General features: G+C 44.5%; 1 protein-coding gene across 1 annotated transcript in view; it reads left to right on the forward strand.

The window, feature by feature from the left end:
- The first annotated feature begins 4,504 nt into the window (after nucleotides 1–4,504).
- The window catches only part of LOC146642816 (ribonuclease inhibitor-like), a 191,849-nt gene continuing 175,901 nt past the window's right edge, over nucleotides 4,505–20,452 (forward strand). The window contains exons 1-4 of the mRNA XM_085399324.1: nucleotides 4,505–4,590; nucleotides 5,191–5,370; nucleotides 10,429–10,608; nucleotides 14,614–14,793. Of these exons, the coding sequence (XP_085255450.1) occupies nucleotides 4,505–4,590; nucleotides 5,191–5,370; nucleotides 10,429–10,608; nucleotides 14,614–14,793 (626 nt within the window). The remainder of the gene's footprint in view (nucleotides 4,591–5,190; nucleotides 5,371–10,428; nucleotides 10,609–14,613; nucleotides 14,794–20,452) is intronic.

Raw genomic sequence — 20,452 nt, forward strand, 5'->3', positions numbered from 1 at the left:
CTATGAGAAGTTAATAAAGGAGTACTTGGTGAGCCATTGTGACAGCATGTTGTCTGTAACATTCTCATACAAATTGTGACGTTGCCTCAAATGCAAATCATTAAAATTAAAATTTTGAGATTAGCAACAAGACACCTGGTATTGGGGAAAGGATGTCTTGAATACCAAACAGTATTAAGCGTTGCAATAAAGAATTTCTGGAATTTGGTATTGGAAGGAAAGAAATTTATGCCTACTTAAACTTGATACACAAACATACAATGCATTTAACATGCATCAAGACTATATTGCTTTTGAATCTGTACTTGGATTAAAACAAGTCCTGTTGTTTTTTCATTGTTATGGTCATCAGTATTTGTAAATAGAAATGTCTATGAACTTTGAGCTGTTTAGTACTAACACTTCTATACCTGTTTTATTTTAGCAGCTGAGTTAGCCTTTTCTCGAGTCCTGTCCCCCTAAGTTACTCTTGCTACGTCCGACAAACAAATGGTTTCCTCTGCGCACCAATGGGTACCCGAATGTGCGAGCAGACATGCTTCATAATGTTCGGTACATTTACCTGGGAATGGGGCCATACACACTGTTTAATCCATTCACGTTGTTTTTGACTTTGTGAATGGAAAGAACACAACTCCTCCAGACACAATCTCTCGGCATATCGGTGGGCACACCGCTTCTCCATCTTGCTTGAGGTTAATGTTTGTCAGACACAGTAACGGTTGCTATAATGTGTAATTGGACAATGGCCCTTTCGGGGGAGGGGCCGGTGAGAGGTCAATTATGCCACCTCTTTTGACATGAGAGGTGTATTTTATAATTTATGTATTGGAGTAATTACTAACAACTACTTTAGTGGTGTAATTTTCTGTTTATTACTTTGACTACTTGGATTTTATGAACAGCATAGAAACAGTTGTTTAAACAATCTCTTAAATTTTACTTTGTTGTCTTATACTTTTTCATGTAGGATACGGACAGCGAGGCAAAAAGCTGCATGGAGCAAACTGTGATGGGGGTGTACATCATCCAGAAGGAGGGTGCTGAACCTGAAGATGACCCAGAGGACGTTGGTGTCGTGATTGAGGGTGTGGAGGCTAACACTGATTTGGGTAACATTGCACAAGCATGTGCTCTGTTGTTTGGACTCATATACCGTTTGAACCTGAGCTACCCACCAGAACTTAAATGCACCTTTGAAGTCCTCCAGAAGATACTTTTAAATCTTGATGGACAAAAGCTGTCTTCAAAGGTACAGTTTCTGAAAAACAAGCTTATGGGGTGAGAGCACTTGAAAATGACTGATAGGTCTTGAATGGTTCATTGGTGCAATGGTGATTTCCAATATATAATGTTAATATTTGAGTTGTTTATATTTTTTTTCTTTCATTTAAAACATTTTTTTTAAGTTTTTGGATTCTCTCTGTTGGGCAATTCACCTTTTATACAGCACTGCAGATGATTTTTGTTTGTCCTTATATAGATGGCTCAAAATGGATCAGAAGTACTGACAGAAGTACTATGTTGTGTTTATGTATCAAGGTCCTGTAAAGTTTAAGACCACTGCCACCTGTTAAGTTCACTGTATTATTGTTTCCATTTTGCTTGCTAGCATGTTTTAAAACACAGCAAAACTATATTGCTAGCTGTGGAGGACTGCAACCAAAATTAAAAAAATAAATACAGAAATATAAAAATTGGTCAAACTAATAATTATTTCAATGAGATACACCAAACAAATATAGATTTTCATCACCTATGGAATTTTTTGTTGTTGTTGTATTGCCCCCAAAATATTTCTAATTATTTTATTTTATTTTTCCAAATTCACACAATTCGATTTTGTCACATGTTTTAACTTGCCAAGTGGGAGATGTATTTTTATCTTTTAGTTTAATTTTTTAAAATGCAGTCGATATATTGAGCAAATTTTGCATCTGTTTTTAGTTGTGGAAGCTTTGGTTCCAACATATTACCTATGTAAATAAGTATTCTAACATTTTACCTTTTGAAGTATATGCTTGCAGGTGTACAAAAATGGTAAGCTTTTATATTGTCCACTAAATCCAGTTAATAAAGATAATGTTATCATAATCTGATTGTGACTTTTTTTGTAAAGTAGTGGGTTTCTAAATGTGTAACAAATGTAAACAAATCTAATTGAAATAATTTGGTTGAAATGAGTGAGATCATTGCCTTGATTAACAAAGTAGTTGTTGAAACAACAAGATTTAATTCTGTTTTCCTAAACTTTTTAAATTGTGTAGAATGAATTAAAACAAATTTCACTCTACATACTTAAATAAATCACTTCAAATCAATGTAAGTATAGTATGTTGATCCAACGTAATCTGATTACATTAAACCACCAAATGCTAAATGTGTTGGTTTGACATGATCGAAAAGGGTTTATTGTACTTGGTTAAATTGTGTGCAAAAAGGGTGCCATGATTAAATTGTGTTCATCCAACAACAGATTTTTTTGAGTGCATGCTCCCAGGATGTAGGCGTGCATTCCAGTGTGGAATACACACCAAGCCTTTGCAGCCTGCTAAAGATCACACATCCTATCAGTACACAATTGATTATACACCTCTAAGCATCAGAATCAGAATCAGAATCAGAAAGGGTTTTATTGCCAAATGTTGAGCAGGTTTACAACATTAGGAAATTGCTGCGGTGCTTCAGTGCAAACATACTGTCATAAAAATATAAAAATAAGAATAAGAATTAAAAGTGCTAAGTAGATAGATATATACATGATATATACATGAGTGCAGGTGGTGATCAGTGCCAAACATGGAATGATGCAGTGAACACAGCGTAGGGTGTTAGTGGTGGGAACAGTCATACGGTTATTGTTCATGTGTCCGACAGCAGAGGGGAAGAAACTGTTCTTATGGCGAGAGGTTCTGGTGCGAATGGACCGGAGCCTCCTGCCTGAGGGGAGCAGGTCAAACAGACTGTGTCCAGGGTGAGAAGGGTCAGCTGAGATCCGAGCTGCACGCCCCAGTGTCCTGGAGGTGTACAGGTCCTGCAGAGATGGGAGTCTGCAGCCAATCACCTTGTCAGCAGAGCGCACAACACGCTGCAGTCTCTGTTTGTCCCTGACAGTGGCTCCAGCGTACCACACAGTGATGGAGGAGGTGAGGATGGACTCGATGATTGCAGTGTAGAATTGCATCATCGTCCGTGTTGGCAGGTTGAATTTCTTCAGCTGCCTCAGGAAGTACATCCTCTGCTGGGCTTTCTTAATGACGGAGGTGATGGTGGGCTCCCACTTCAGGTCCTGGGTGATGGTGGTACCCAGGAAGCGGAATGAGTCCACAGAGGTGATGGGGGTGTCAGTCAGGATGATGGGGGGGAGTGGAGCTGTGTGCGTCCTGAAGTCCACAATAATCTCCACTGTCTTCTGGGCATTCAGCACCAGGTTGTTGTGGCTGCACCAGGACACCAGACGTTCAACCTCCCTCCTGTAGGCAGACTCATATATGGTTAAATATTTCTAAGCATAAATGACAATCAACAATACAAAACCTAACAGCGGGGCTCAGGCAGCTCCGCCCACACAGTGACAGTGAAGCAGGTGAAGAGTAATAAATGAAGACAGCAGACAGGATTTGATAAGCTGATGTACAAACATGTAGAAATGGGTCCATACAGACTGAAGCGTGTCTCCTTTGCATCTTCCATATTTGATACTGAGAGTTTCCAGAAGAGCAAACATCAAACACGCCTCCAAACATGTGACGAGTCAGACTGACATCATTTCTACAGAGAACAGTGTGAGCTCTCAGCAGGTCACTTCAATAAGAAGGACAAAGTGCAGCAGGAATGACTAAACCCACTAACAGTCTGATATCCCCGTGTTCCTGTTGTTCTACAGCGTCATCATTAATGCTGCTCCACCACCATCACTGCAGCTGACCAATCAGCTTCTGTCACGTCATGTGACGCTCTGTGACTCAGACTGGAGAAATGCTAAATGGCTAACCTGAAGCTAACCTGAGAAACAGTCAAAGTACTGATGATTCCTACAAAGTGTGTGTGTTCAGTATGAGATGAGTGTGAATGAAACCATGGAGGAGCGGGCCGTGGCTGCTCTCACACACGTTTGCTGCAGGGGCGGAGCTACAGAAATGTTCATAGGGGGCAAAATCAAAGCCATTATTGTTGACACATATGCAGCTGTTACATCCTGTAATATGCATTAAATATGGTTCAAATACATTAAATGCATTAAATATACATGTTTCATATAAATACAGTCTACAACGGTGTTTTCTTCAGCCCACATAAGGAAACAGTTGAGTCAGATAAAGACAGAAGGCCTTTTCCACGTCCATCTGCTCAGTGTTAAAGTGCTGATGATGTTCAAGCTCAGGCAGCAGGAGGGATTTCTAAGCATCCTTCACTGATCCACAACAAAGGTCCAGAGTTTGATCCATCCTAGTAGGACAGGAAACATTCTGATAAGAGTTTCAAAGTGTCTTTGTAAGCAGACATGATTGAAATGAGCCAGTCTGAGTTTGGTTCCTGCAGTTTGTGCTTCATAAACAGAGCTGAAGCAGAGGCAGCGTGTGCCTGCAGGTGAATGTACACTGCTGTTATAAGAGCTGTGGAAACTCAGGTCAAAAGGACGTAACCACACTGCTGACAGTTCCAGGACAGTCACAGAGTTACAGCATCATTTGTGAACATAAAGACAGAAAGCTCATCCAAATGCTGGGATTAAAAGTCTGTCCTGGTGGTGTCCAGTCAAATACGTCTCTGTGAAAGCTTCAGTCCAACAGGCTCCAAAGTCCTTCTGCTCATTTCCTCGCCGGGTTCTTGATGCTCCTGTACCATCTCTCTGTCATCCTCCTCGCTCCCTCTTTGCACTCACAGTCTTTGTGCATCATTAACACTCACATGTGGAAAACCAAAGTTTTACTGGGCAGAAGATGATCATCAGTGACGCTGTCTTTAAAACACTCTTGTTAGAAATGTTCGACTTTAATGTGAAACATTCAGAGTTTTTTCTCTTGTTGTGTTTGTTTGAAGCTGCTTCCTGTTGGCTTCAGCTGTTTGGAGTTTCCATTTTCTAAACTTCTACATTCTGAACCTTCTTCAGCTCTGAACAGATGATGAAACACTGAATGATTTCAAGCACTTTGTCTAATAAACTTACATCTTTCATTCTCTATACAGATTGAAGAGCTGTGGTTTGTCAGATATTGGCCTTGATTATCTGGCAGCAGCACTGAAGTCCAACCCCTCGTATCCCACAGAGGTGGACCTGAGTGGAACCTACAGCAACCTGAAGGACACAGGAGTGAAGCATCTGTGTGGTTTCCTGGAGAGTCCACGATGTCGATTTGAAACTCTGAGGTCAGTCAGCATGTTTTAGTTGTGCTGAGATGAATATGATGTGAAAGTTGTGCTGACACTAAACTGCAGACATCAGGCTGATATTATACTGATCCACACTGAGGATCTTCATGGTAAAGTCTGTTTTCTTCTTCTCTGGTTTAGTCCATTGACTGCAGCAGAACAATGTTCACATTTCAAACAGTGATACTCAACGTATGGCCCGCGGCCCACACGCGGCCTGCCCACCTTTCCTGATTCAGAGAGAGGGGACCCTGATTAACTGTGTAGCTTCTTCCTCACAGTTCTAAGTATCAGACACAACAATGAATAATCCACAGCTGACTGTCTTTAGCAGGTCAAAGGTCACGGCACACAGCACTCTGTGAAACAGTTTGAAGCAGGAATTCTTGCACATTTACAAACTGACACTGCTGCATGGCATGCTGGGTAATGCTAGCTGCTCAGGTATGGGTGTGGTAACGGCTGTGAGGCTCTGTGGCTGCAGAACACTGAAGAAGAAAAAAGAGAAGTGGAGGATGAAGAAAAGAGGCGGAGATGAAGCAGAAGTTTAGCTCTAGAGAGGAGATGTTTCTGTGTGGGCGGGTGATAGGTTTGTAGCTTGAACCTATTCGCTGGAACGTTGAAGACAATATAATTACACAGCAAGCAAGACACGAAGTAGTACGTGTACGACCGACAAACCTTACTGGACATAAAAGACGGTCTTTCTTATAACTTTCCGGAGTTCAAGTTTTGCAACACGGACGCTCCGTTTGCAGACCCCCCATTCATCTCACCTGAGACGCCTTTGTTCTCTGGCCCTGGAGGCCGCAAATGCCGACGCAGAGGGAGAAGATCTGGCATTCTTGTTCGACTGAGACGGCGCACTAACAGACCACCGTTACCCAGTTTATTACTGGCTAATATGCAGTCTCTGGAGAACAAGCTGTGCGAGCTTCGGGCACGGATCTCATTCCAGCGAGAGAAGCGAGACTGCTGCGTGATCTGCCTCACAGAAACCTGGCTATCGGACAAGGTACCGGACTCCGGAATACAACTACCGGGGTTCTCCATGCATCGCGCGGACAGGTCACAGGATCTTACTGGGAAAAGCAGAGGCGGTGGTGTATGTTTCATGATCAACAACAGATGGTGTGATTATGCGAACGTGCACCCGGTCAAATCCTTCTGCTCACCGGATCTGGAGTACCTGATGATTAAGTGCCGGCCATTCTGGCTACCGAGGGAATTTACAGCAGTGATTATTACGGCTGTTTACATTCCCCCACAAGCCGACACTGACCGAGCACTCAGGGAACTGTACAGCGCGATCAGCAGTGAGGAAACCGCACACCCAGAGGCAGCGTTTATCACAGCCGGAGACTTTAATAAGGGAAACCTGAAGAAAGTCTCACCCAAACTCCACCAACACATCCTTTTTAACACACGTGGAAACCGGCTACTTGACCACTGCTACACCTCTTTCCGGGATGCGTACAAAGCCCTCCCCCGCGCCCCATTCGGCCAATCAGATCACCGCTCCATCCTGCTCCTGCCCGCCTACAGGCAGAAGCTGAAACAGGAAGCTCCAACCCGGAGGGCGGTGCACTGTTGGACGGACCAATCGGAGTCTGCGCTGCGGGACTGTTTTGATCACGCGGACTGGGAAATGTTTCACGTGGCTGCTAGGAACATTGATGAGTACACAGACTCAGTCTGTGGATTTATCAGGAAATGCGTGGAAGATGTCGTCCCATCCATAACAGTTAAATCCTTCCCAAATCAAAAACCCTGGATTAACGGAGATGTTCGCGCGGTACTGGCGGAACGGAACACCGCCTTTGCCTCCGCGAACACATCGGACTACAAACACGCACATTACCAACTCCGGAAGACGATCAAAGCAGCCAAACGTGAGTACAGGGACAGGGTGGAGCAACAGTTTGACAACCCTCGGAGTATGTGGCAGGGACTAAACACGATCACAGACTTTAGAGGGAAAACCAGCACACCACAGACCACGGCCTCTCTGTGTGAGGATCTAAACGTATTCTACGCTAGATTCGACACAGCGAACACCATGAGACCGGACAGTGTGCGCACCGCGGATGACGTCAGTGCGCATGCTGTGTCTGAGGAGGATGTGCGGAAGTGCTTCAGGAAGGTGAACGCACGCAAAGCTACTGGTCCGGACGGGATTCCCGGCCGCGTCCTCAAGTCATGAGCGGCTCAGCTGGCTGGAGTGTTCACACACATCTTCAACCTTTCCCTCTCTCTGTCTGTAGTCCCAGCCTGCTTCAAAATGGCCACCATCGTCCCTGTACCCAAATCCTCCACCATCTCCTCATTGAACGACTGGCGACCTGTAGCCCTGACCCCCATCGTGAGCAAATGCTTCGAGAAGCTGGTCAGGGACTTCATCTGCTCTGCACTACCCGACTCACTGGACCCTCTACAGTTTGCGTACCGCCACAACAGGTCCACTGATGATGCCATAGCCCTGACACTACACACTGCCCTGTCACACCTGGAGAAGAGAGACACGTATGTGAGAATGCTGTTTGTAGATTACAGCTCAGCATTCAATACCATCGTTCCCTCGAAGCTGGACAGGAAACTGCAGGATCTAGGACTGAGCAGCTCCCTCTGCAGCTGGATCCTTAACTTCCTGTCTGACAGACGCCAGGTGGTCAGACTGGGCAGCATCACCTCATCCCCCATCACACTGAACACTGGTGCACCACAGGGGTGTGTACTGAGCCCTCTCCTGTACTCACTCTACACCTATGACTGCACAGCCACTAACAACTCCAACATCATTGTGAAGTTTGCGGACGACACTACAGTGGTGGGTCTTATCACCAATGGTGATGAGACGGCTTACAGGGAGGAGGTCAGCGCCCTGACCCACTGGTGTCAAGACAACCATCTCACCCTCAACGTCGCAAAGACAAAGGAGTTGATAGTGGACTTCCGGAGGTGCAGAGAAGTACACACCCCCATCACCATCAACGGCGCTGCTGTGGAGAGTGAGCAGCTTCCGGTTCCTTGGAGTACATCTGGCTGAGGATCTTACGTGGTCAGTACACATAAACAAAACAGTGAAGAAGGCGCAGCAGCGCCTCTTCTTTCTCAGGAGGCTGAAAAGATTCGGCATGAGCCCCCGCATCCTCAGGACCTTCTATCACTGTGCCATTGAGAGCATCCTCACTGGATGCATCACCACCTGGTACGGCAACAGCACCGCCTACAACTGCAAAGCTCTCCAGCGAGTAGTGCGGTGCTCTGAACGGATAATTGGAGGTGAGCTTCCCTCCCTCCAAGACATCTACAGGAAGCGGTGCCTGAGGAAAGCGGGGAGGATCATCAAGGACTCCAGTCCCCCCAGCCATAAACTGTTCAGACTGCTTCCATCAGGAAGGAGGTTCTGCAGCATCCGGTCCCCAACCAGCAGACTGAGAGACAGCTTCTTCCACCAGGCCATCAGACTGCTGGACACTTCATAGACACCTCACCTTCACTACTGGAACTTCAACATTATGCACTACATACTGTACAGTAATGCCACTGTTTTGCACATGTCTCAACTCAGTATATTTTTATATATTTATTGTTTACTCTATTTAATTTGTAAAATATGTGTACACACACACACACACACACACACACACACACACACACACACACGTAGGAAAATATTTAGTATACACATCCAGAAATGCATACACTATTATATATTGTACATATATTTATTAGTTTCAGATGTAGCCATTCTTGTATTCTGCTTGTTTACGTTATTGTATTTTTGCACACCTCTGTTGCTTGTGAAGCTCGCACACAAGAATTTCACTCACATGTGCTGTACCAGTGTACCTGCACATGTGATGTGACAATAAAAGTGATTTGATTTGATTTGATTCCTACAAAGTGTGTGTGTTCAGTATGAGATGAGTGTGAACGAAACCATGGAGGAGCGGGCCGTGGCTGCTCTCACACACGTTTGCTGCAGGGGCGGAGCTACAGAAATGTTCATAGGGGGCAAAATCAAAGCCATTATTGTTGACACATATGCAGCTGTTACATCCTGTAATATGCATTAAATATGGTTCAAATACATTAAATGCATTAAATATACATGTTTCATATAAATACAGTCTACAACGGTGTTTTCTTCAGCCCACATAAGGAAACAGTTGAGTCAGATAAAGACAGAAGGCCTTTTCCACGTCCATCTGCTCAGTGTTAAAGTGCTGATGATGTTCAAGCTCAGGCAGCAGGAGGGATTTCTAAGCATCCTTCACTGATCCACAACAAAGGTCCAGAGTTTGATCCGTCCTAGTAGGACAGGAAACATACTGATAAGAGTTTCAAAGTGTCTTTGTAAGCAGACATGATTGAAATGAGCCAGTCTGAGTTTGGTTCCTGCAGTTTGTGCTTCATAAACAGAGCTGAAGCAGAGGCAGCGTGTGCCTGCAGGTGAATGTACACTGCTGTTATAAGAGCTGTGGAAACTCAGGTCAAAAGGACGTAACCACACTGCTGACAGTTCCAGGACAGTCACAGAGTTACAGCATCATTTGTGAACATAAAGACAGAAAGCTCATCCAAATCCTGGGATTAAAAGTCTGTCCTGGTGGTGTCCAGTCAAACACGTCTCTGTGAAAGCTTCAGTCCAACAGGCTCCAAAGTCCTTCTGCTCATTTCCTCGCCGGGTTCTTGATGCTCCTGTACCATCTCTCTGTCATCCTCCTCGCTCCCTCTTTGCACTCACAGTCTCTGTGCATCATTAACACTCACATGAGGAAAACCAAAGTTTTACTGGGCAGAAGATGATCATCAGTGACGCTGTCTTTAAAACCCTCTTGTTAGAAATGTTCGACTTTAATGTGAAACATTCAGAGTTTTTTCTCTTGTTGTGTTTGTTTGAAGCTGCTTCCTGTTGGCTTCAGCTGTTTGGAGTTTCCATTTTCTAAACTTCTACATTCTGAACCTTCTTCAGCTCTGAACAGATGATGAAACACTGAATGATTTCAAGCACTTTGTCTAATAAACTTACATCTTTCATTCTCTATACAGATTGAAGAGCTGTGATTTGTCAGATATTGGCCTTGATTATCTGGCAGCAGCACTGAAGTCCAACCCCTCGTATCCCACAGAGGTGGACCTGAGTGGAACCTACAGCAACCTGAAGGATTCAGGAGTGAAGCATCTGTGTGGTTTCCTGGAGAATCCACGATGTCGATTTGAAACTCTGAGGTCAGTCAGCATGTTTTAGTTGTGCTGAGATGAATATGATGTGAAAGTTGTGCTGACACTAAACTGCAGACATCAGGCTGATATTATACTGATCCACACTGAGGATCTTCATGGTAAAGTCTGTTTTCTTCTTCTCTGGTTTAGTCCATTGACTGCAGCAGAACAATGTTCACATTTCAAACAGTGATACTCAACGTATGGCCCGCGGCCCACACGCGGCCTGCCCACCTTTCCTGATTCAGAGAGAGGGGACCCTGATTAACTGTGTAGCTTCTTCCTCACAGTTCTAAGTATCAGACACAACAATGAATAATCCACAGCTGACTGTCTTTAGCAGGTCAAAGGTCACAGCACACAGCACTCTGTGAAACAGTTTGGAGCAGGAATTCTTGCACATTTACAAACTGACACTGCTGCACGGCATGCTGGGTAATGCTAGCTGCTCAGGTATGGGCGTGCTAACGGCTGTGAGGCTCTGTGGCTGCAGAACACTGAAGAAGAGAAAAGAGAAGTGGAGGATGAAGAAAAGAGGCGGAGATGAAGCAGAAGTTTAGCTCTAGAGAGGAGATGTGTCTGTGTGGGTGGGTGATAGGTTTGTAGCTTGAACCTATTCGCTGGAACGTTGAAGACAATATAATTACACAGCAAGCAAGACACGAAGTAGGCAAAGTTCTTCTTGTTACTCATTCAATTCAATTCAATTCAATTTTATTTATATAGCGCCAAATCACAACAAAAGTCGTCTCAAGGCGCTTCATAGATACAGAGAAAAACCCAACAATCATATGACCCCCCTATGAGCAAGCACTTTGGCGACAGTGGGAAGGAAAAACTCCCTTTTTACAGGAAGAAACCTCCGGCAGAACCAGGCTCAGGGAGGGGCGGGGCCATCTGCTGGTTGGGGTGAGAGAAGGAAGACAGGATGAAGACATGCTGTGGAAGAGAGACAGAGGTTAATAACAGATATGATTCAATGCAGAGAGGTCTGTTAATACATAGTGAGTGAGAAAGGTGACTGGAAAGGAAAAACTCAATGCATCATGGGAGTCCCCCGGCAGCCTACGTCTATTGCAGCATAACTAAGGGAGGATTCAGGATCACCTGGTCCAGCCCTAACTATATGCTTTAGCAAAAAGGAAAGTTTGAAGCCTAATCTTAAAAGTAGAGATAGTGTCTGTCTCCCGAATCCAAACTGGAAGCTGGTTCCACAGAAGAGGGGCCTGAAAACTGAAGGCTCTGCCTCCCATTCTACTTTTAAATACTCTAGGAACAACAAGTAGGCCTGCAGAGCGAGAGCGAAGTGCTCTAATAGGGTGATATGGTACTACAAGGTCATTAAGATAAGATGGGGCCTGATTATTTAAGACCTTGTATGTGAGGAGCAGGATTTTGAATTCAATTCTGGATTTAACAGGAAGCCAATGAAGGGAAGCCAAAACAGGAGAAATCTGCTCTCTCTTTCTAGTCCCTGTCAGGACTCTTGCTGCAGCATTTTGGATTAGCTGAAGGTTTTCAGGGAGTTTTTTGGACATCCTGATAATAATGAATTACAGTCGTCCAGCCTGGAAGTAATAAATGCATGAACTAGTTTTTCAGCGTCACTCTGAGACAGGATATTTCTAATTTTAGAGATGTTGCACAAATGGGAGAAAGCAGTCTTACATATTTGTTTAATATGTGCGTTGAAGGACATGTCCTGGTCAAAAATGACTCCAAGGTTCCTCACAGCGTTACTGGAGGCCAAGGTAATGCCATCCAGAGTAAGAATCTGCTTAGATACCATATTTCTAAGCTTTTCAGGGCCGAGTACAATAAGCTCAGTTTGATCTGAATTAAGAAGCAGAAAGTTATGCATGAGGGAGACCTGCCTGGAGCCAAGTGTCGTTCCCCATAGCACTCCTTTTATTGTGGTTACATGAATATGCATAGGGTCATTAACATATGACGTCTACATAGGTATACATGTGAACAAAGAATACTGTGTGTGTGTGGGGGGGGGTCAGAGTGTGACCCCATAAATGACTTCCCTAAACCTGCTGGTCTGGAAGTCCAACAGTTCATCTAAACAAAAGGCACTTAGCATAAAACAGATACAGCCACGTTTATCCTGCCATAAAACAATAAAACAAGGTACGACCTCTTCCCATGCTCCCAGGATGTAGGCGTGCATTCCAGTGTGGAATACACACCAAGCCTTTGCAGCCTGCTAAAGATCACACATCCTATCAGTACACAATTGATTATACACCTCTAAGAATATATGGTTAAATATTTCTAAGCATAAATGACAATCAACAATACAAAACCTAACAGCGGGGCTCAGGCAGCTCCGCCCACACAGTGACAGTGAAGCAGGTGAAGAGCAATAAATGAAGACAGCAGACAGGATTTGATAAGCTGATGTACAAACATGTAGAAACGGGTCCATACAGACTGAAGCGTGTCTCCTTTGCATCTTCCATATTTGATACTGAGAGTTTCCAGAAGAGCAAACATCAAACACGCCTCCAAACATGTGACGAGTCAGACTGACATCATTTCTACAGAGAACAGTGTGAGCTCTCAGCAGGTCACTTCAATAAGAAGGACAAAGTGCAGCAGGAATGACTAAACCCACTAACAGTCTGATATCCCCGTGTTCCTGTTGTTTTACAGCATCATCATTAATGCTGCTCCACCACCATCACTGCAGCTGACCAATCAGCTTCTGTCACGTCATGTGACGCTCTGTGACTCAGACTGGAGAAATGCTAAATGGCTAACCTGAAGCTAACCTGAGAAACAGTCAAAGTACTGATGATTCCTACAAAGTGTGTGTGTTCAGTATGAGATGAGTGTGAATGAAACCATGGAGGAGCGGGCCGTGGCTGCTCTCACACACGTTTGCTGCAGGGGCGGAGCTACAGAAATGTTCATAGGGGGCAAAATCAAAGCCATTATTGTTGACACATATGCAGCTGTTACATCCTGTAATATGCATTAAATATGGTTCAAATACATTAAATGCATTAAATATACATGTTTCATATAAATACAGTCTACAACGGTGTTTTCTTCAGCCCACATAAGGAAACAGTTGAGTCAGATAAAGACAGAAGGCCTTTTCCACGTCCCTCTGCTCAGTGTTAAAGTGCTGATGATGTTCAAGCTCAGGCAGCAGGAGGGATTTCTAAGCATCCTTCACTGATCCACAACAAAGGTCCAGAGTTTGATCCGTCCTAGTAGGACAGGAAACATACTGATAAGAGTTTCAAAGTGTCTTTGTAAGCAGACATGATTGAAATGAGCCAGTCTGAGTTTGGTTCCTGCAGTTTGTGCTTCATAAACAGAGCTGAAGCAGAGGCAGCGTGTGCCTGCAGGTGAATGTACACTGCTGTTATAAGAGCTGTGGAAACTCAGGTCAAAAGGACGTAACCACACTGCTGACAGTTCCAGGACATTCACAGAGTTACAGCATGAACTGCAAACATGAATAATGACAGTAGATGATTGTGTGAAAGTGCTGGAAGCAAATGAGTGTGTGATGTTCTTTCAGTGTTGCACTTTGTAGACGCTCCCTGAGCACTGGTCTCACAGCCAGCTGCACATAGAGACCAGTGTTGTTAGTCCAGGTCAGAAGATGACTTGTTGGAATGAAAATGAGCTTGTAGTTTGTCTGCTTTAATAATGTGACTGGAAAAAGGTGTTGGACTTCAAATATGTCCATTTCTTTCACACTTCACCTTTAAAAGTGAAGCCATGTGGTTCCTGGAAGGAAAAACACGACTTTTTCAAGTCTTTGTCCTGTTTTTATGAGAAATGTACGACTTTAATGTGAAACATTCAGAGTTTTTTCCTCTTGTTGTGTTTGTTTTTAAGCTGCTTCCTGTTGGCTTCAGCTGTTTGGAGTTTCCATTTTCTAAACTTCTACATTCTGAACCTTCTTCAGCTCTGAACAGATGATGAAACACTGAATGATTTCAAGCACTTTGTCTAATAAACTTACATCTTTCATTCTTTATACAGATTGAAGAGCTGTGGTTTGTCAGATATTGGCCTTGATTATCTGGCAGCAGCACTGAAGTCCAACCCCTCGTATCCCACAGAGGTGGACCTGAGTGGAACCTACAGCAACCTGAAGGGTTCAGGAGTGAAGCATCTGTGTGATTTCCTGGAGAGTCCACGATGTCGATTTGAAACTCTGAGGTCAGTCAGCATGTTTTAGTTGTGCTGAGATGAATATGATGTGAAAGTTGTGCTGACACTAAACTGCAGACATCAGGCTGATATTATACTGATCCACACTGAGGATCTTCATGGTAAAGTCTGTTTTCTTCTTCTCTGGTTTAGTCCATTGACTGCAGCAGAACAATGTTCACATTTCAAACAGTGATGCTCAACGTATGGCCCGCGGCCCACACGTGGCCTGCCCACCTTTCCTAATTCAGAGAGAGGGGACCCTGATTACCTGTGTAGCTTCTTCCTCACAGTTCTAAGTATCAGACACAACAATGAATAATCCACAGCTGACTGTCTTTAGCAGGTCAAAGGTCACGGCACACAGCACTCTGTGAAACAGTTTGGAGCAGGAATTCTTGCACATTTACAAACTGACACTGCTGCACGGCATGCTGGGTAATGCTAGCTGCTCAGGTATGGGTGTGGTAACGGCTGTGAGACTCTGTGGCTGCAGAACACTGAAGAAGAGAAAAGAGAGGTGGAGGATGAAGAAAAGAGGCGGAGATGAAGCAGAAGTTAAGCTCTAGAGAGGAGCTGTCACTGTGTGGGCGGGGCTCAGGCTGCTCCGCCCACACAGTGACAGTGAAGCAGGTGAAGAGTAATAAATGAAGACAGCAGACAGGATTTGATAAGCTGATGTACAAACATGTAGAATGATGGTGGCAGCTACAGAAACAGGTCCATACAGACTGAAGCGTGTCTCAGTCTGAATGTACACTGCTGTTATAAGAGCTGTGGAAACTCAGGTCAAAAGGACGTAACCACACTGCTGACAGTTCCAGGACATTCACAGAGTTACAGCATCATTTGTGACCATAAAGACAGAAAGCTCATCCAAATCCTGGGATTAAAAGTCTGTCCTGGTGGTGTCCAGTCAAACACGTCTCTGTGAAAGCTTCAATCCAACAGGCTCCAAAGTCCTTCTGCTCATTTCCTCGCCGGGTTCTTGATGCTCCTGTACCATCTCTCTGTCATCCTCCTCGCTCCCTCTTTGCACTCACAGTCTTTGTGCATCATTAACACTCACATGAGGAAAACCAAAGTTTTACTGGGCAGAAGATGATCATCAGTGACGCTGTCTTTAAAACACTCTTGTTAGAAATGTACGACTTTAATGTGAAACATTCAGAGTTTTTTCTCTTGTTGTGTTTGTTTGAAGCTGCTTCCTGTTGGCTTCAGCTGTTTGGAGTTTCCATTTTCTAAACTTCTACATTCTGAAGCTTCTTCAGCTCTGAACAGATGATGAAACACTGAATGATTTCAAGCACTTTGTCTAATAAACTTACATCTTTCATTCTCTATACAGATTGGAGCGCTGTGATTTGTCAGAGATCAGCTGTGATTATCTGGAAGCAGTGCTGAAGCTCAACCCTTCGTATCCCATAGTGGTGGACCTGAGCTCCCACAAGCTGCAGGATTCAGGAGTGAAGCAGCTGTGTGTTCTTCTGGAGAATCCACAACATCAAATTGAAACTCTGAGGTCAGTCTCCACGTTTTAGTTGTGCTGACACTGTCGATCTGTGGAACTAAAACCTTTATACAGGAAGTCTGGTTCAGCTCTTTGTAGACCTTCTAATCTCTGATGCTCTGAGTCTTACTCAGTAGATGATGCAGAGTTGTGAAGCCGATGTGGGTGAGGACACTCGCCCAGCTCTAACTACTTTGACGTCCAGGCGGCTTCCCTGCTTGTCCTGATACAAACAAACCTGAGTAACGTTGCAGGTCAGATCTCATCAGTCACACCTGTTATGGCAGCTCTCCTCTAGATTGTAGTTCTTGTTAACCTGGGATGGTTTTAGAAGCCTGGACCACAGACTGCAAGGGAAGATATTACTGGGAAAGGCCAAAGCAACCTATTAGACCCATTAAACACTAACATAGATGAATACTCAGATTTAAACCTTTATTGTTTCACAAAGGGTTAAAAAGGGAACGTCCACAGTTTAGACTGCAGCAGATTTTATTAAAGCAGTTTGACAGGAGCAAAGCAAAAACACAAAGAATAAGTGTTTCACATATTAATACATATAACATAATAATAAAAGAAAAGCAAAAGAATGATAAAAAAGAATGAAAAAGTTGTCCAGAGCAGCAGGATGTCTGAGGTCTGCAGAAACACAAAAACACAGCAGCTAAAAATAGTTGTTGAAAGAAAACGAGGTGGGAGCTGCTGATTCCTGAGCTTTGATACTGGATTAGCTTCAGTAGTTATTCCCATCACTGCTGTAGGAGCTACATTTAGTCACAGCTGATTGTCTCCTTTGACCAATCAGAAGACTACTGTTGTAAAAACAAGCAGACAAAGAACCAATGAGAGTGAAGAACAGGATAAAGAGCTCGTGTGATGGAGGCAAAGCAATAATCAGCAGACTGTAGCAGTTTCTATCTGGATGAAAGTAGAAGGAGCTCAGCGGAGCTCAGTCCCATATCTTTGGTTAGAAACAACATCAGTGATTTCCTGCTGCTCGAGATGATTCCAGCAGCTCTCATTACAGCAGCTGATGAGAGAAACAGCTGATGGCTCACAGCTCGTGCACTGTTGGATCTCCAGATGTTCACGTGGCTGAAGTCTGTGAAGAAACTGTGGTCCACGTAGTTCACACGGCCTCAGATTGGACCGAGCTCCCTGGATCACTGCAGCATCCTCAGCTGGTACATGGACGTCTCTGCTCCTCAGTCTTGGAGCCCCTGCAGGTCCGTCCACACCACCGGGGTCTTCTCACTCACCTTTCCTTTGTCCTCGTCCTTCATCGGCCGTGCTGTGTCTTTGTTCCTGCGGTGTTGTTCCCACGATGCAGCGCTGATGTTCCCTCCTTGAATGCACAACAAGTACGGTGCTGGTCTTTCTCGGGTGGAGCAGAGACAGATTGAAGTCTTTCAGGCTTTAGTGCCGACTTCCCTGACAGAGGCTGGACTCCATGGTCTGCACAGGAGGCTTCTACACTGTGTGGAGGTGACTCCTGGACTCGAAGACAGGCTGCAGGTACATGTGTGATGAAGAGGAGCTACAGCAGTGTGATGGAGCTGCAGGTGTGAAGGAAGTCCTGCTGTCCTGTCCCACCCTCATCTTTGCTTCCTCTGTCTTCTCTGGACTTGTCCTCCTGTTTCAGAAACAGCACTGCTTCATGCCGAGGGTGGACGGGAGCGTTGGCTCTGATTCTTTTACCGTCCACCACAAGGAGACACTGATGCTGACCTCCTGATTCATCTGCATGTGTTCTGCTTCACACTGCTCACCTCCACCAAAGACTTCACAAACATCTTCTTTCTTTGAGTCCAGTTTGTCCCACAAACACTTCCAAATCTCCTCCTCTGAGATTCTGCAGCTTCTTGCAGTGTGACTCAGCTGACTTCTGACAGACCACAGACTGGCACAGCATCCACATGTGTCTCCTTTCAAACAGGCTCTTGATGTTTCCTCCCACATCATTCTGGCCTCTCAGTCTCCTTTGTTCTCCAGCTCTGTAGCTCCAGCTGGTGAAGCTTCAGTTTTCCATGTTGGTAACAGTAAACTACAGCCTCTGCTGTCAGCTGGGTAACTAAACAGAGCTGCAGCACGTCTCTGCGGTGGTGCTACATCCAGCCTGCAGACGGCCGTCTACATGTTGTAGTGGTTTACAGTCACCAGGGGGCGCTGTCCCAGCCATGCAGGCAGTGGGCTGCTCTGCTTGTGCTGTTGTTGGTGAAGCTGAAGTGAAAGCGAGAGTTAAAACCCTGAACAGTGTCCACTGAGCTTCTTATGCTCTTCTCATGCTCAAAGAAGTTTCACAGGAAGGACGACTCGTCCATCAGGCGTCCAGCTGTCCGTGACCGTGTCCACAGCAGAGTGTGACCGAGGCTTCATGCTAACACGCACACATGAAGCTAATACCACCACGAGCAGCTGCTCAGTGGATTTGGAGGACAAATGTCTGCAGCTTCTCACAGGCAGTATGCAGAATGTGGATCTCCACAAAGACTGTGGAGAGCTCGTCCCACACTCTAAATCCACACTTGTCTGCACAAAACTTCTCACACGTTCCCGTCACAAGTGTCTTCTAAGTGAAGCTACCAGGTTCAGGTGCAGCTTGTTTATCTGGAACTGCAGGAGATGATCCATCCTCACAAAGCAACACAGCAGATATGCAAACGCACAACACAACCAAAGGATTCTCTCTGCATGTCTGTGGCTGATGCTGCTGGAACGAAGCTGTTTGAAACCTTGTTGTTCTGCACTTTGGGACCAGAAGAGGAAACTGAAGCTCTGTGCAGAGGGTCCAATGGAAGCAGCCAAGCGCTGTAAGTGTCTGCTGTACAGGGATGCTGGTTCAGCTGTGGCTCAGTTTCACAGTGTGACTCAATAAAAGCAGCAGGAAATCAAAGCTTGATGCTTTCATCAGTGTGGAAATAAGAAAGTTTCCTGTGACAGACGCTGGAGCTCTTTCACTCTCAGCTTCACAGTTTCAGCTTCAAACTTCTTCCAACATGTTTCTAACACGGCCACATTCCACCTTAATGGAGCTGATATCTTGTGCATCAGCACATTTTCTAAAGGCAGTGATCACATCTTTAGTTTTGGATGTTTAACTGCAGATTGTTTATGTGTTTATAGCACATTAATTACAGCAGCAGCGTTGACCACAGTGCTGTACAAGAATCCAAAATAACGATTAAAATAACTCCTAATATTAATATCACACATCAAATATCAAATAACTCTCATGCTGTATTAAAAGCCAGTGAATACAAATGTGTTTTAAGAGCAGATTTACAGAGACTGACAGCAGGAGCTGGGGCTGTTCGATAGAACGATGTATATATGATGACCATATGAAAACGTCTATCGTTTCATATCACGCTCTTTGTTTCCTGCTTATGTGTTTGTGTTTTCCAGATAAACCTTTCAAAATAAATCTGAAGATCCTGTTGAGAGTTTTCAAAATAAACACAATACAGTACTGCGGTCGCTGGTTTATCGAGTTACGTTCTAAAAATAAGTCTCAGAATGAAGTAGCAGCTTTATGTTTTACAAGTATTATAGAAGTTTTAAGGCAGTTAAACCCTCACTGCACACTTTCTACACTTTTCTCAGACAGGCATGAACATTTTCACACTTTTCTCTCTTGTTTAAACAAAGTTCAAACCTTCATAGAAAAATAAGTTCATTATTAAAGAGTGAAAGCAAAGTGTTTCTGAAATGTGTCAAATCAGCCTTTGCTGGCATTAAATGAGCTTCTGTGTGAGGAGCACTCGTCCATGGCCTGGGCTCCTCGCTGTCAGGTAAAGTTTCATAAAGCTTTTGAGTTTTTCTGCAGATAATGTTGGTGTCCAGCACGATGTTCTTTTTCCTGCGGTCACTGAGCCACAAAGCCAAAGCTGACTCCATCCTTACGATGTTCTTGTTGTGGACAGTTACAACCTTTTTGCCTCCTTGTTGAAACTATGATGGTCAGCATCTTCCTCTGCCTTTGGCTGCTACCACAGGTGCAAAACGTCTCGTCATCATTGTTGTTTGTTGGGACAAAACGTGCAAACATACAGTGCAGCACTGCAGAGTCACACTGCTGTAAATTTGAACACATTCTGTACTGTACAGGAGACACGGCACGAGATTGGCTGACAATGGTCTACAGCCAATCAGGACGCA

Source organism: Rhamphochromis longiceps, linkage group LG23 (genome assembly GCF_057381845.1).
Source record: "Rhamphochromis longiceps isolate RC_006_pf linkage group LG23, R_longiceps_female_GT1.1, whole genome shotgun sequence".
Lineage (NCBI taxonomy): Eukaryota > Metazoa > Chordata > Actinopteri > Cichliformes > Cichlidae > Rhamphochromis > Rhamphochromis longiceps.